Below are 13,148 nucleotides of genomic sequence, written 5' to 3' on the forward strand. Positions count from 1 at the left end.
CTCAATGCCTATGGTGGTTACGGCCCTGTCTCAATTGTAAATGAACATAGTGACACTTTTCTGTCTGAAACACGCAACGCAACAAACTATATACTGATTTAAAAGCTTAGTTCACCCAAAAATTAAATTTCAGTCATTAATTACTTACCCTCATGTCCTTCAACGCCCGTAAGATCTTCATTCAGAACACAAATTTAGATATTTTTCATAAAATCCGATGGCTCAGTGAGGCCTGCATTGACAGCAAGACAATTAACACTTTCAATGCCCAGAAAGCTACTAAAGATGTATTTAAAACAGATCATGTGACTACAGTGGTTCAACCTTAATGTTATGAAGCCATGAGAACACTTTTTGTGCACCAGAAAAAACAAAATAAGGACTTTATTGAACAATATCTAGTGATGGGCGATTTCAAAACACTGCTTCATGAAGCTTCGAAGCTTTACAAATCATTTTTCTCATCAGTGGTTCGGAGCGTGTATCAAACTGCCAAAGTCACGTGATTTCAGTAAACGAGGCTTCGTTACATCATAAGTGTTTCGAAATTTCAATGGTTCACCACTTGACTTTGGCAGTTTGATACGCGCTCCGAACCACTGATTCAAAACAAGATTCGTAAAGCTTCAAAACTTCATGAAGCAGTGTTTTGATCGCTGATCACTAGATGTTGTTGAATAAAGTTATTTGTTTGTTTTTTTTGGTGCACAAAAAGTATTCTCGTCGCTTCATAACATTAAGGTTGAACCACCATAGTCACATTTGTTTTAAATATGTCTTTAGTAGCTTTCTGGGCATTGAACGTGATAATTGTCTTGCTTGCAATGCAGGCCTCTCTGAGCCATTGGATTTTATGAAAAATATCTTAATTTGCGTTCCGAAAAAGGTCTTGCAGGTGTGGAACGACATGAGGGTGAGTAATTAATGACAGCATTTTCATTTTTGGTGAACTAACCTTTAATCAAATTGTAGCCATTTGTGTGCCATATCGTGAATTTGATTTTAGTTTGATAGATTGACTGATGCTTTGCCAAAGCAATGGCTCAAAACACGTTAGATGCTTGCATCTTTGTTCGTGTTGTCATCCTAAATTTTTGCTACACAAAAGAAACTCGCTCATATTTCTTTACAATTATTTTACAGCCTTCAATATTAATCATTGTGACTTTTAACATTTAACAGGATCAATACCTGCACTCACACACCTCGCCATTTCACCAAATGACATTTTTCTCCTACAGACAGTCTCATAAACAAATGTATTAGATTTCAAACAGCAATAGAAAATAGATTTTTAATTCTCTCTGCTGTATGTCCTCCTGTCCTCCGTTTATCCTTCTTTTCCCTCCGCTCCTTTCTTTCTCTCTCTCCCTCTTTATCCCGGCTGGCTGATGTGTTTTGCATCTGTCAGCAGAATCGGGCGGCTGCTGGACAGAGAGGATGCTGGGATATGTGAAGGTGACTAGAGCGAGTTGTCATCCATCACTGAGGTTTCCTTTAAGCTCATCCATAATAGAGCCCCTCAATCAAGCTCCCCTTCACACAGGAGACGTGTCCGAGCAAGTGTGTGCGAGACGGTGCGGTCAAGGTTACTCTTTTCTTTCGGTTATTTACTCTTCCACCGCCCAGCGGAGTTGACCACTTTATAGGACGTGTGTGTTATATTGGTGATCATAAGCGGTGTGTTGTATATTGGCTCGTCCAGTCCTTGAGGACACTGACAGGAGCGGTTATCATGAAATGGTGGACACAACACAACCCGCGTATTTCTGTGTGGTAAATCTGACGCTGTAAACATTATGACTACTTTTATCAACACAGACCGGCTTGACACCTTCAAAAGCACGGCTGTAAATTTACGGTGTGTGAATGCGTTTGTGTTTTTGTTGCAAGCTTACAAAAGGATATGGCACGTCTAAAGGTGCTTTCAACTTCAAGCTCACATAACGCTATTGTTTCAGATAAACCAACTCATTCATAGTGTCAGGTTTTCAAACCAATTTTATTTTGGTTTGTCTAGTTTCGGTTGCGCCATCCGTCATGGTGATTGTAGGTGATGTGCAGGCCTGTACAGAAGCTCTGCAAATTTCCACAGAATTCGAACGCTCATCATTCACTCATTTCTTCATTTTGCCCACCTTAGTTTGTTTCTTTATTAAATATTTTGATAAATAATTGTATATTAAATAATAAGTTTAATTATTAGGTATTTAAATGTAAATCAAAATAAATGATAAAATATGAATATTTTAATATTATTGATCTGTTTAATATTTCAATATCATTTATCAAAATATAATATTTTTCATATTAATATTAATGTATAATTATATTAATAATTTAATATTATTTATCTGTAATATAACATTTTCAGCTGTTATAATATGATTATATAGTACTATTTTACCTTATTTAAATCAGTTTTTTATGCTAAATCAAAAAAATGTTGTGTGTAAGATGTGTTTTAAAAACATTTAAAGTGGTGAAAACATTACGGTCCAAAAACAGAGCCTTGGGGTACTCCCATCATGCAATTTTTCATTACACATTTTCAGTTTATTTCCATTGCACTATTTTTAGCGTTTATAACATCCCTCATTACTCTATGAAAGAACTCCAGTATTGGGTTGCAGATGGAATCCATAGCTCAGAGGGATTGCTGGTGTTGAAGACCGAGCCGCAGCCAATAAATAAATTGCAGGCAGAAATGTCATCCCTGTCCAGGTGTTCAGGAGTGCTGTGTAGAGCCAGAAAACTGCCATCAGCCGCCGATCTGTTCTGCTGTCACACGAGGTAGAAAGAATCCAGAGAGTCAGGAGTAATACATTGAGACGTCAGTGGTCTTTCCACACTCGTCATATCGATGGCAGCCAGTGTCACAGGACGCAATTCAGGCATGACGATTGGCCTTTCTTTTCTTTGAGAAAAAAAAAAACCCACTGTAATCGCCCAAAGCAAACTATTGTATATAATATATTAATTTTTGTGATAAGGGATGCACTAATAGACTTTTTTTGCTGATAGAATTGTGAATTATTTTTATGTTATTGCTGAGAGTGGATATAATGGTTAGACATTACCATTCGAAAGTTGTGAAGTCTGTAAGCTTGTTGCATATTTCTTAAGAAATTAATACTTTTATTCAGAGAAGATTAAATTGATAAAAAAGTGACTGAAAAACATTTATAATTTGCAAAGATTTCTATTTCAAAAAAATACTTTTGAACTCCATTCATCAAAGAATCCTGAAAAGAAACAGTCTCCACAAAAATATTAAGCAGTTTTTTTTAACATTGATAATAAGAAATGTTTCTTGAGCAGCAAATGAGCATATTAGAATGACTTCTGAAGGATCATGTGACACTGAAGAGTAATGATGCTGAAAATTCAACTTTGCATCACAGGAATAAATTTAAAACATTCAAATGGAAAACTATTATTAATAATAATTCACAATATTATGTTTTTTACTGTATTTTTAATCAAATTAATGCAGCCTTGGTGAGCCTTCATAAAAAAAAAAAAAAAATCTTACCAACCCCAAACTTTTGAATGATTGTGTAAATCAAACCATTTGCACAATTGAAATCACACATGAAAACATTAAAATGTGCAGTAGAAAGGAGGGATAGCTTCAGAACTTATTTAAATTAGCATAAAAAAAAAGTTTGATTTGGAAAAATATAACAGTAATTGATTCCAATATAGTTAAGCAACCTAATTAGTATAATATTGATAATTAAAGCTCTAACTATAGCTTATAACACTATGGTGATAACTGGATCTGGAGTGTTTTTGGAAAGCAACCAAGCGTTGCTGAAACTTTCTATATGCGTTTTACTAAGGTTTCCCTAATGTGTTTATAATAAAAAGTGCCTTATGCCTCTTTTTCATCTTTATCTGTTTCTCAGAGATTTTACATTAAAGGTGCACTAAGCGATGTCATGCGTTTTTAGGCCAAAACATTTTTTGTCACATACAGCAAACATCTCCTCACTATCCGCTAGCTGCCTGTCTTCTGAACATACTGTAAAAAAAAAAAAACGCGGTCTCTGTAGTCGCCACAATAAAAACAAACTGGTCCAGCCTGGACCATGAAACATAATAAACATGCTCCAGCCAATAACCGACAAGAATGATTTTAAATGCGCGTTCATGACTGTTTCAGGAAGCACGGAGGGGAGGGGAGGAGGAGGAGGAGGAGGAGGGAGGGTCTAGCTAGCCTCTGTTTTGTTTGACAACACTTAGAACGTCAACAGGACGTTACTCCACCCAGGATCGTTTAGAGCACCTTTAAGATGAAAAGTTAAAATGTGGCTTAATAAGAAATGGGCTTGATTTGTGTGAGTGTATGTATATACTGTACCACCTCCTCTTTTTTTTCCATGTCGGTCTGTGTGTACAAAGGTGTTTTCATTGGAACATTGACATTTTAAACATGTTTAATGTGTCTTAAAGTTTTTGATCAATTGCAAAAATAATGACTGTCTTCAAAGAGGTTTCCACAAACACCTTTCATCTTCCTTTGGTCGGATCGCCTTTAAAAAAATTAGATCAACCTGTTTAAGACTATAGTATTTATTATTGCTTATTTAGCACAATATATTATCCAGTAGTTACTGCTGCTGATTATAATGACCAAATTTCTTTCTGATACATAGTTATTTCCATTTCTAATTACTGTTTGTTGTCAAATGCGTGTCAGTTTGAAGCCGTTCCTTGGCATGTACTTGTCTCCCTGCAGGCGAGTTCTCCTGTGTTTGTGCCGGAAACCTCCCATGAGCTGCTCCACAGGATGACGGGTAAAGGTCTATCCGCCCAGTACCGCTTCACCCGGCAGCCCTGTATCTATGGCAACAGCATGGTATCCCTGCAGCTCACACTAAGCAACAGTAGTGACCAAGCCCTCGAGAACATCCACATCTCTGAGAAGAGTTCCACCGGACAAAACATCCACCGCTTTAGCGCTATTGGTGAGCTTAACTTAAATGTTGACGTTAATAATATGTTCTAAAATTAGCACAACTATGATTACATTAAAACATAAACAGCCACGTTTACATATCAACACCTATTCTACTACTACTTTTCATCCATCCATCCATCCATCCATTTATTTATTTATTTATTTACTTAAATAGTTGTACATTGGTTGTTTATTATTATTAATTTCTTGTCTTTTTATTTTTCTCTGGGGGACTTTGCCCTCTTTTAGCTGAATCTTTTTCTTTCTGTGATTGTCATGTAAACTTTAAATGAGTTCAACTTAAACCACGTAAATTCAGGAAGGCCATTTCTTTTCAGTTACAGATTTCTCCAGCACACACACATTCTCATGTTCCCCTTCTCCCTCCTTCAGCCCGTATTACTCCAGCTGATATGATTTCAGCCTGTGTATCGATTAGCAGAAGTCCTCTCATCAGACACACACACACACACAGACTCGCACACTCACATTCATTATGTTCTTACTCTGATTCTTTTCCTCTTTCTCTGTCACAAAACAGTTCTTAGTCATTCACAGGACAGGTTTGGGTTTTATAACATTAATTGAATCATGTGTTGGTAAAGCATCTCAAATATGAATTTCATGGCTGGGAATGGAGGAGAACAGATGAATCTTCTTTCTATACTGTGCTGCTCTTACAAATTTAGCTCTAGACCAACTCTGGGCAGAGGAGCAGATATGTCCTTCCTTCCTTCCTTCCTTCTTTCTTTCTTTCTTTCTTTCTTTCTTTGTTTCTTTCTTTCTTTGTTTCTTTGTTTCTTTCTTTCCTTCCTTCCTTCCTTCCTTCCTTCCTTCCTTCCTTCCTTCCTTCCTTCCTTCCTTCCTTCCTTCCTTCCTTCCTTCCTTCCTTCCTTCACTTCCATCCTTCCCTTCCATCCTTCCTTCCTTCACTTCTGTCACTTCTGTGCTTCTTTCACTTCCTTACTTCTTTACTTCCTTCCTTCCTTCCTTCACTTCCTTCCTTCCTTTTTTTTTCATTTCTCCTTTTTTCCCCTTTCCCTTCTGTCCTTCTGGCTTTCCTTCCTTTCTTGCTTCTTCTGTTCATCCATCCTTCATTTCATCCATCCATCCATCCATCCATCCATCCATCCATCCTTCTGATCTTCCTTACTTTCTTCTTTTCTATCTCTTGCTTAATTTCTTCCTTCTTACATTGTTTGTCATTTCTTTCTTCCTTCCATCTATCCTTCTTTCTGTCCTTCCTTCCTTTTTTCTATACTTTTCCTTCATTCGTTCTGTTTTTCTTCCTTCTATCCTTCTGGCTTTCCTTCCTTTCTTGCTGCTTCTGTCCATCCATCAATCCTTCATTTCATTCATCCATCCATCCATCCATCCATCCATCCATCCATCCATCCATCCATCCATCCATCCATCCATCATTTCATCCTTCCGCCTCTTCTTTCCATTCATCCTTCCTTCCTTTTTTCCCTTTAAGCTCCTTTTTCCCCTTCCATCCTTCTGATCTTCCTTCCTTTCTTCTTTTCAAATCTCTTGCTTAATTTCTCATCCTTAATTTCTTCTTTCTTACAATCTCTCAGTCCTTTCTTCCTTCCATCTATCCTTCTTTCTGTCCTTCCTTCCTTTTTTTTCTTTAATCTTTTTCCTTCGTTCCTTCTGTTTTTCTTCCTTGCATCCTTCTGGCCTTCCTTCCTTTCTTGCTTTTTCCATCCAACCTTAATTCCATCCTTCCTTCTGTCTCTTCTTTCTCCTTTCTGTTCATCCTTTCTTTCTTTTTCCTTTTTCCCGCCTACCTTGTTTTTCTTCCTTCCATCCTTCAACCTTCCTTGCTTTCTTCTTTTCTTCCTTCGTTCCATCTTTCTGTCTTATTGTTTTGCTTATCCATCTATCTGCATTTTCTTTCTTTTCTTTACTTCCTTCTGTTTTTTTTGTCCCTCCATCCTTCTGGCCTTCCTTCCTTTATTCCTTTTTTACTTCCTTCTGCTCGTAGTTAATTTCTTCCATCTTCCATTTCTTACTTCATTCCTTCATCCATCCTTTCTTTTTCCTTTCTTCCTACTTTTGTTCCTTCCATCTTTTCGGCCTTCCTTCTGCACATTTTTAAATGTTTTTCTTCTGTCCATGCTTCCTTCCTTTCTTCCTTCCTTGATATGTAAACATTGCTTTGAGTTTTTGTATCTTTCTCTATAGAATTAGATTGATCTCATGGTTTTGATTCTTCAGACAGCATGCTGACAGACATTTCTCTCCCTCTTCAGAGCGTTTGGAGCCGCAGGCGTCTGTAACGGTGTCCATGGGTGTGGACTTCAATGACTCCACACAAGCTGCACACTTCCAGCTGTGGTAAGAGTTCACTACATACTGCATATATGCCTTATACTATTTACAGTAAATCATATACATGATTAAGAGGAACCAGAATCAATACATTCCTCACAGTTTCTACCTCTACCTTGAGTAGAACTAAAACCCTTAGATCAGGTAGCTCTGACACGCCTGAGAATGAGGCATAATGGTGTTTGCTTCCCTCGAAAAACAACATTCAGCAAAAACATTAATAGACAATCACAATGCATGCACGTTATGATGGTGCTAGCATGACATTATACAGATTAAATTACTGTTGTTCATTATCCTTACAATGGGGCGAAATAAGACAAAATTAATTGTTCCCCTTTTCAATATGTTTTTAAAAAATAAATTATTACCGAATTGTGTGAATGGTAATAATATGCATTACATTTTTTTTTAATAATCTAATTTGGAGTGATTACACTTCTCCACAAAGCTTGTAATTGTTTTTTCTTTTTTCGATTACGCCGGAGGCTTTTGTGATCGATACAGTGAAATAGCCAGGCGTGAATAACATCACCATAAACAGCCGAGCCGGAGAGAGAGAGCGAGTGAGCGACCGGTAGATTATGTGTGCTAATGGAGCCAATGTGAGTTCAATGACATGGAGACGAGTGGGCGCAGGTCAGCCCCGCACGCGTGTCTGTGGCCCTGGACGAAAGCCGAGCTCATGGAGTGGGTTTAAGGAGGGATTCGGCCCCTCTCTATCACTGCTACGTCAAGAGATTATGCCATATTAGAAAGAAATACCTGGATTTACTTTGCACGTTGATCCCTAGCCCGCTTATTTGGTCTCTGAATCTTTTTCTAGCCTGTTTCCCCTCATCACCTGATCTCCGTGGTGACCCTGTACTCCCGCTTCTGGATTCACTCTTTATTGGCTTCCTATTTCCCAGCCTGCTGCTCTTCATGATGGGAATGTCAGATTACAGACTTTATCGGAGTACCTGACAGTCTTCTTTCCTACAAAAGGCCACAGACAGTGATGATGCTAATCAATATAAATATGAAAATAGAAATAGAAATGACTTTCATCAGCCTTTCTCCCTCTTTCTGTCTTTCGGCTCTCTCCGTCTGTGGATCAGTGATGATTGATCCAGTGGGATGGTAATAACAGTTCTGTTTCTCAGCTAATTGGCTACTTACAAAGTAAATTGGCAAACCTGACAATCAATAACTTTATTCTTTTACTCTTTTGGGATGAGAGGAGGTACTGAAAACAAAATAGATTGGGTTTCAGTCTCTCTCATGGATGTAAAATGTTGTTACTTGTTTAAAAACTGTGAACAACTATTACAACTTCCCTAAAATGTTTCACTGTTTTATCTTATCAGTTAAGATTAATTCAATTTCAAAATTAACCCTATTTACTTTCTTTATACATATTTCTGGTATTTTTTTTTCTCATTACCGAGCTGAAAAAGACATAAAATGGCCATAAATACCTTAAAAACAATTGTACATGGTGTAATACTCTATATTGTACCAAATACAATATATGTACTACCATTAAAAAGTCTGGGGTTGGTAGGATTTTGTAATGGTTTTGAAAGAAGACATTATAATAGATATTATTACTTTTTCTCTTTTCGCTGGAAAACATGATGTAATTCTTTTCAGGATTCTTTTAAATAGTCAGCATTTATTTCTTTGTAACACTGTAAAAGTTTATACTGTCACTTTTCATCAATTTAATGCCTCCTTGTGGAGTATTCATTTCCAAAACTCTTACTGAGCACAAACTTTTGAACAGTATTATATATACAGAAGGGAAACACAGGAAAAGATGGACAGGTGTGTAGTGACCTGATGGTTCTGTTCTCTCCTCCTTCAGTACTAAAGAAGATGAATTCAGCGTATCCATCCAGCCTGCGGTAGGAGAGCTGCTGCTGCCCATCACAATGAGTGAAGCAGACTTCACCAAAGAGCAGGGTAATACAAACACCTCTTAACACTTAGACACAACACTGCTGCTGTAAAAACCTAAAAATGACACTAAAAACACCTCAAAGATCATGCTACTCAGGACTGGGTGATATTCAATATATAAAAGCCATTTTAAGCCTATGCTTAGGGTGATATTTCTTCTCCTATTTTTATAGTATGAAGAACCATAATTTTTCCACCAAACATCCATTATACCCAACCAACTATAATTAAAATGTTTCAAGAAGTTAAAAGTGAAAATCTAGATGATTATTTTTTTTAAAACACACACAAAAAAACAATGTTATTGTTTTTCATGTAAAAAAAGTGCCAGAGTTGTAAGCTATGATACAAACAAATATTTTGAACCAATTCACTTAACTGATCATTTGATTCATGGATTCAGTTGCATTGATCTTAAAGGAACACTCCACTTTTTTTTGAAAATAGGCTAATTTTCCAACTCCCCTAGAGTTAAACAATTGAGTTTTACCGTTTTCGAATCCATTCAGCCGATCTCCGGTTCTGGCGGTACCACTTTTAGCATAGCTTAGCATAGTTCATTGAATCTGATTAGACCGTTAGCATTGCGCTTAAAAATGACCAAAGCGTTTTGATATTTTTCCTATTTAAAACTTGACTCTTCTGTAGTTACATCATGTACTAAGACCGACGGAAAATAAAAAGTTGTGATTTTCTAGGCTGAAATGGCTAGGAACTATACTCTCGTTCAGGCGTAATAATCAAGGAACTTTGCTGCCTTATCATGGCTGCAGCAATGCAATGATATTACGCAGCGTCTCTCACAAACGTCTCCATGGTTGCAAGGCACGTTCCCTGTGCAAGCAGGGGCTCACAGGGGCTGCATAATATCATTGCACTGCTGCAGCCATGGAACGGCAGAAAAGTTCCTTGATTATTACGCCAGAATGAGAGTATAGTTCCTAGCCATATCAGCCTAGAAAATCACAACTTTTTATTTTCCGTCGGTCTTAGTACACGATGTAACTACAGAAGAGTCAAGTTAAAGAGACGATAAGAGACTATATTAAAAGATCTCTGTCTTAAAGGTTCACCCAAAAATGAAAATTCTGTCATTTATTACTCACCCTCATGTCGTTCCACACCTGTAAGGCCTTCGTTCATCTTCAGAACACATATTTTTGATAAAATCCGATGGCTCAGTGAGGCCTCTATTGACAGGAAGTTAATTTACACTTTCAAACGCCCAGAAAGGTACTAAAGATATATTTAAAACAGTTCATGTGACTACAGTGGTTCAACCTTAATGTTACGAAGCGAAGAGAATACTTTTTTTGTGCGACAAATAACAAAATAACGACTTTATTCGACAATATCTAGTGATGGGCGATTTCAAAACACTGCTTCATGAAGCTTTACGAATCTTCTGTTTCGAATCAGTGGTTTGGAGCATGTATCTAACTGTCAAAGTCATGTGAACCACTAAAATTTCGAAACACTTATGACGTAACAAAGTGTCGTTTACTAAAATCACGTGACTTTCATGCTCCGAACCACTGATTCGAAACAAAAGATTTGTAAAGCTTCATGAAGCAGTGTTTTGAAATCGCCCATAGATATTGTAAAATAAAGTCATTATTTATACTATATATAGTATTCTCATCACTTCATAACATTAAGGTTGAACCACTGTAGTCACATGAACTGTTTTAAATATCTTTAGTAGCTTTCTGGGCATTGAAAGTGTAAATTATCTTGCCGTCAATGCAGGCCTCACTGAGCCATCAGATTTTATCAAAAATATCTTAATTTGTGTTACAAACGGGTGTAGAACGACATGAGGGTGAGTAATTAATAACAGGAATTTCATTTTTGGGTGGATTATTCCTTTAATATAGAAGACTTGATGGGCATATAAAAAAGCATGAAGTCATTGAAAAATTCATGATGTTACTTAACTTTATATAATTGTGAATATATCTCTTAAAAAAAAAAAGCCAACATAGGATGTCTTAGAAAAACTCACATGCAGTTCGCATATTCACACATTTATGCACTCCAGAGCTGCTAGGCCCAAACATGCTAGGAGAACCAGAGACCCTCACACAGCCCTTTGAGTGTGTGCAGTGCTTAGTTGATGAACAGGGTGAGTGCTGGTGACAGGCGTGAACCTCTGAAAAACAAATAAAGCAGCTCTTTACATTTAAATCTGGTTATTTAAACACACACACAATCTCTCATGTAATACTGTCCCTGCTCTTCGAACTGTCCTTCTGAATATAACCGCTGATGCAGAAAGCTCAGACAGGCAAATCTGACACACATATACTTAACATGTACACCGCTAGCATCTCCGCTGAAGGCCGACACGAGTTGTCCACTGAGATTTAGCCCTGACGTGTGACCTGTTCTCCGCAGGAACCAGGGGGTCCTAAAGTGTTAAAGCACAATTTTGCGGTAATCTAATTGATGTGAATGCATTTTTTTGTTTTTAAATCTACTCTTTTAACTGTTCCTTGTCCTGAGCCAATTTGTATTTTTATTTTTATTTATTTTTATTGCTTTTTCCTGCCTGCTTTCATTGGCTGGGTCCAGAATCGCATACTCTCTGTATGTTCTATATATTATGTGTGTAGTATGAATCATACTACATCCATCATGTTGTCTTTGTCGGATTTGTCGCTGTTATTCACAACTCCTCTCCCATGGCCTGGGAGAAGGATTTAAAGTAAACAGTTCATCAGATGCACGCTTTTCGCTTACTGTTTTATAAAAACTGTGAATTCAGAAATACTTCTCTTTTCATATACTGTTTTTTTGTCTACTATATTGTAGGGACGTATGCAATTTCGGATACAGCCAATGTCTCAACCAATCATGTAATTTTGGGCTGGGGCTATCTTTTTGTCTGACTAATGTCAGACTTGGTACTACTAGGAAACCTGTTTGAAAACCGTCATTAGGGGTTCAAGCGCATAGTTTTTACTAAAATGGCTATAACTTGTGAACCGAAATTAGACATTTTTACCAAACTCGGCACACCTATGTAAGCGCTCATTCTGTGGTTGTGTGAAAATGACACAGCAACTGGCCACTTGGTGGCACTATAACATGAAAAAAAAAAACTTAAAACGGCTATAACTACTTCACCGTTAGTCCAATTGACTTGAAAATTGGCATGCAGTGTCTTTGTCCGAGGTGCCATGATTACCTACGAGGACATTGATGTTTCTCAAAAAACATGGCTGCCATTGGCCAATGAATTTTGAGCAGCTATCAGACAAGTTAATGGAGGCCGAATGGAACAAAACTCATTGGGCCTCTTTGACTCACGGCCCTAGAAAAGGCCTGGAAAAAAGGAAATTCGAAAGAAAGCGCCCACTGCGGATGCCTTCACTTTTTTTACATGCGTAAAAGTTTGTGTATCGTGTGATAATGTCACACACGACCACAACATTCATATCACATGGTCGAACTACTCATTCTGAGCAACTTTGCCTTTAGGACCGCTTCTGTCCATCAAATCGTTTATTAAATATTGGAGATTATTTCAAAAACCAACTTTGGCAAACTAGTCCTAGGTTTTTGGCTTAACCTCCATAAAACCGCTGTGTCAGAATTCTCGGGACTCTCTAGAACAATAGTTATAAAAAAATGTTGAACTTTACCCTTTGGGTAGCTATAACAGGGTCATTTAGAAAAGGGGTGTGGCCAAGTGCTCAAAAAATCTTATAACTCCTAAACGAAAACTCGGAACTTAACGAAAATAGGTGAGCGTATGCAAGATATGACTCTTAAGAAGCATGCCAACTTTAATGGACTTTGGACCATAAGTGGCACTATAACTGTTAAAAAGCTTTAACAACCATATATTACCTATGGTAAACTGCCTGTATTGGTTGTGAATGGTCTTTTCCATCTA

At 37.4% G+C, this 13,148-nt stretch overlaps 1 protein-coding gene across 2 annotated transcripts in view; it reads left to right on the forward strand.

The window, feature by feature from the left end:
* ap3b1a (adaptor related protein complex 3 subunit beta 1a) overlaps nt 1–13,148 on the forward strand; it is a 67,259-nt gene that overhangs the window by 41,081 nt on the left and 13,030 nt on the right. For both annotated transcript variants that reach the window (XM_067375051.1, XM_067375049.1), the window contains exons 23-25: nt 4,745–4,973; nt 7,225–7,309; nt 9,153–9,250. In XM_067375051.1, the coding sequence (XP_067231152.1) occupies nt 4,745–4,973; nt 7,225–7,309; nt 9,153–9,250 (412 nt within the window). The remainder of the gene's footprint in view (nt 1–4,744; nt 4,974–7,224; nt 7,310–9,152; nt 9,251–13,148) is intronic.

Source organism: Chanodichthys erythropterus, chromosome 22 (assembly GCF_024489055.1).
Source record: "Chanodichthys erythropterus isolate Z2021 chromosome 22, ASM2448905v1, whole genome shotgun sequence".
Lineage (NCBI taxonomy): Eukaryota > Metazoa > Chordata > Actinopteri > Cypriniformes > Xenocyprididae > Chanodichthys > Chanodichthys erythropterus.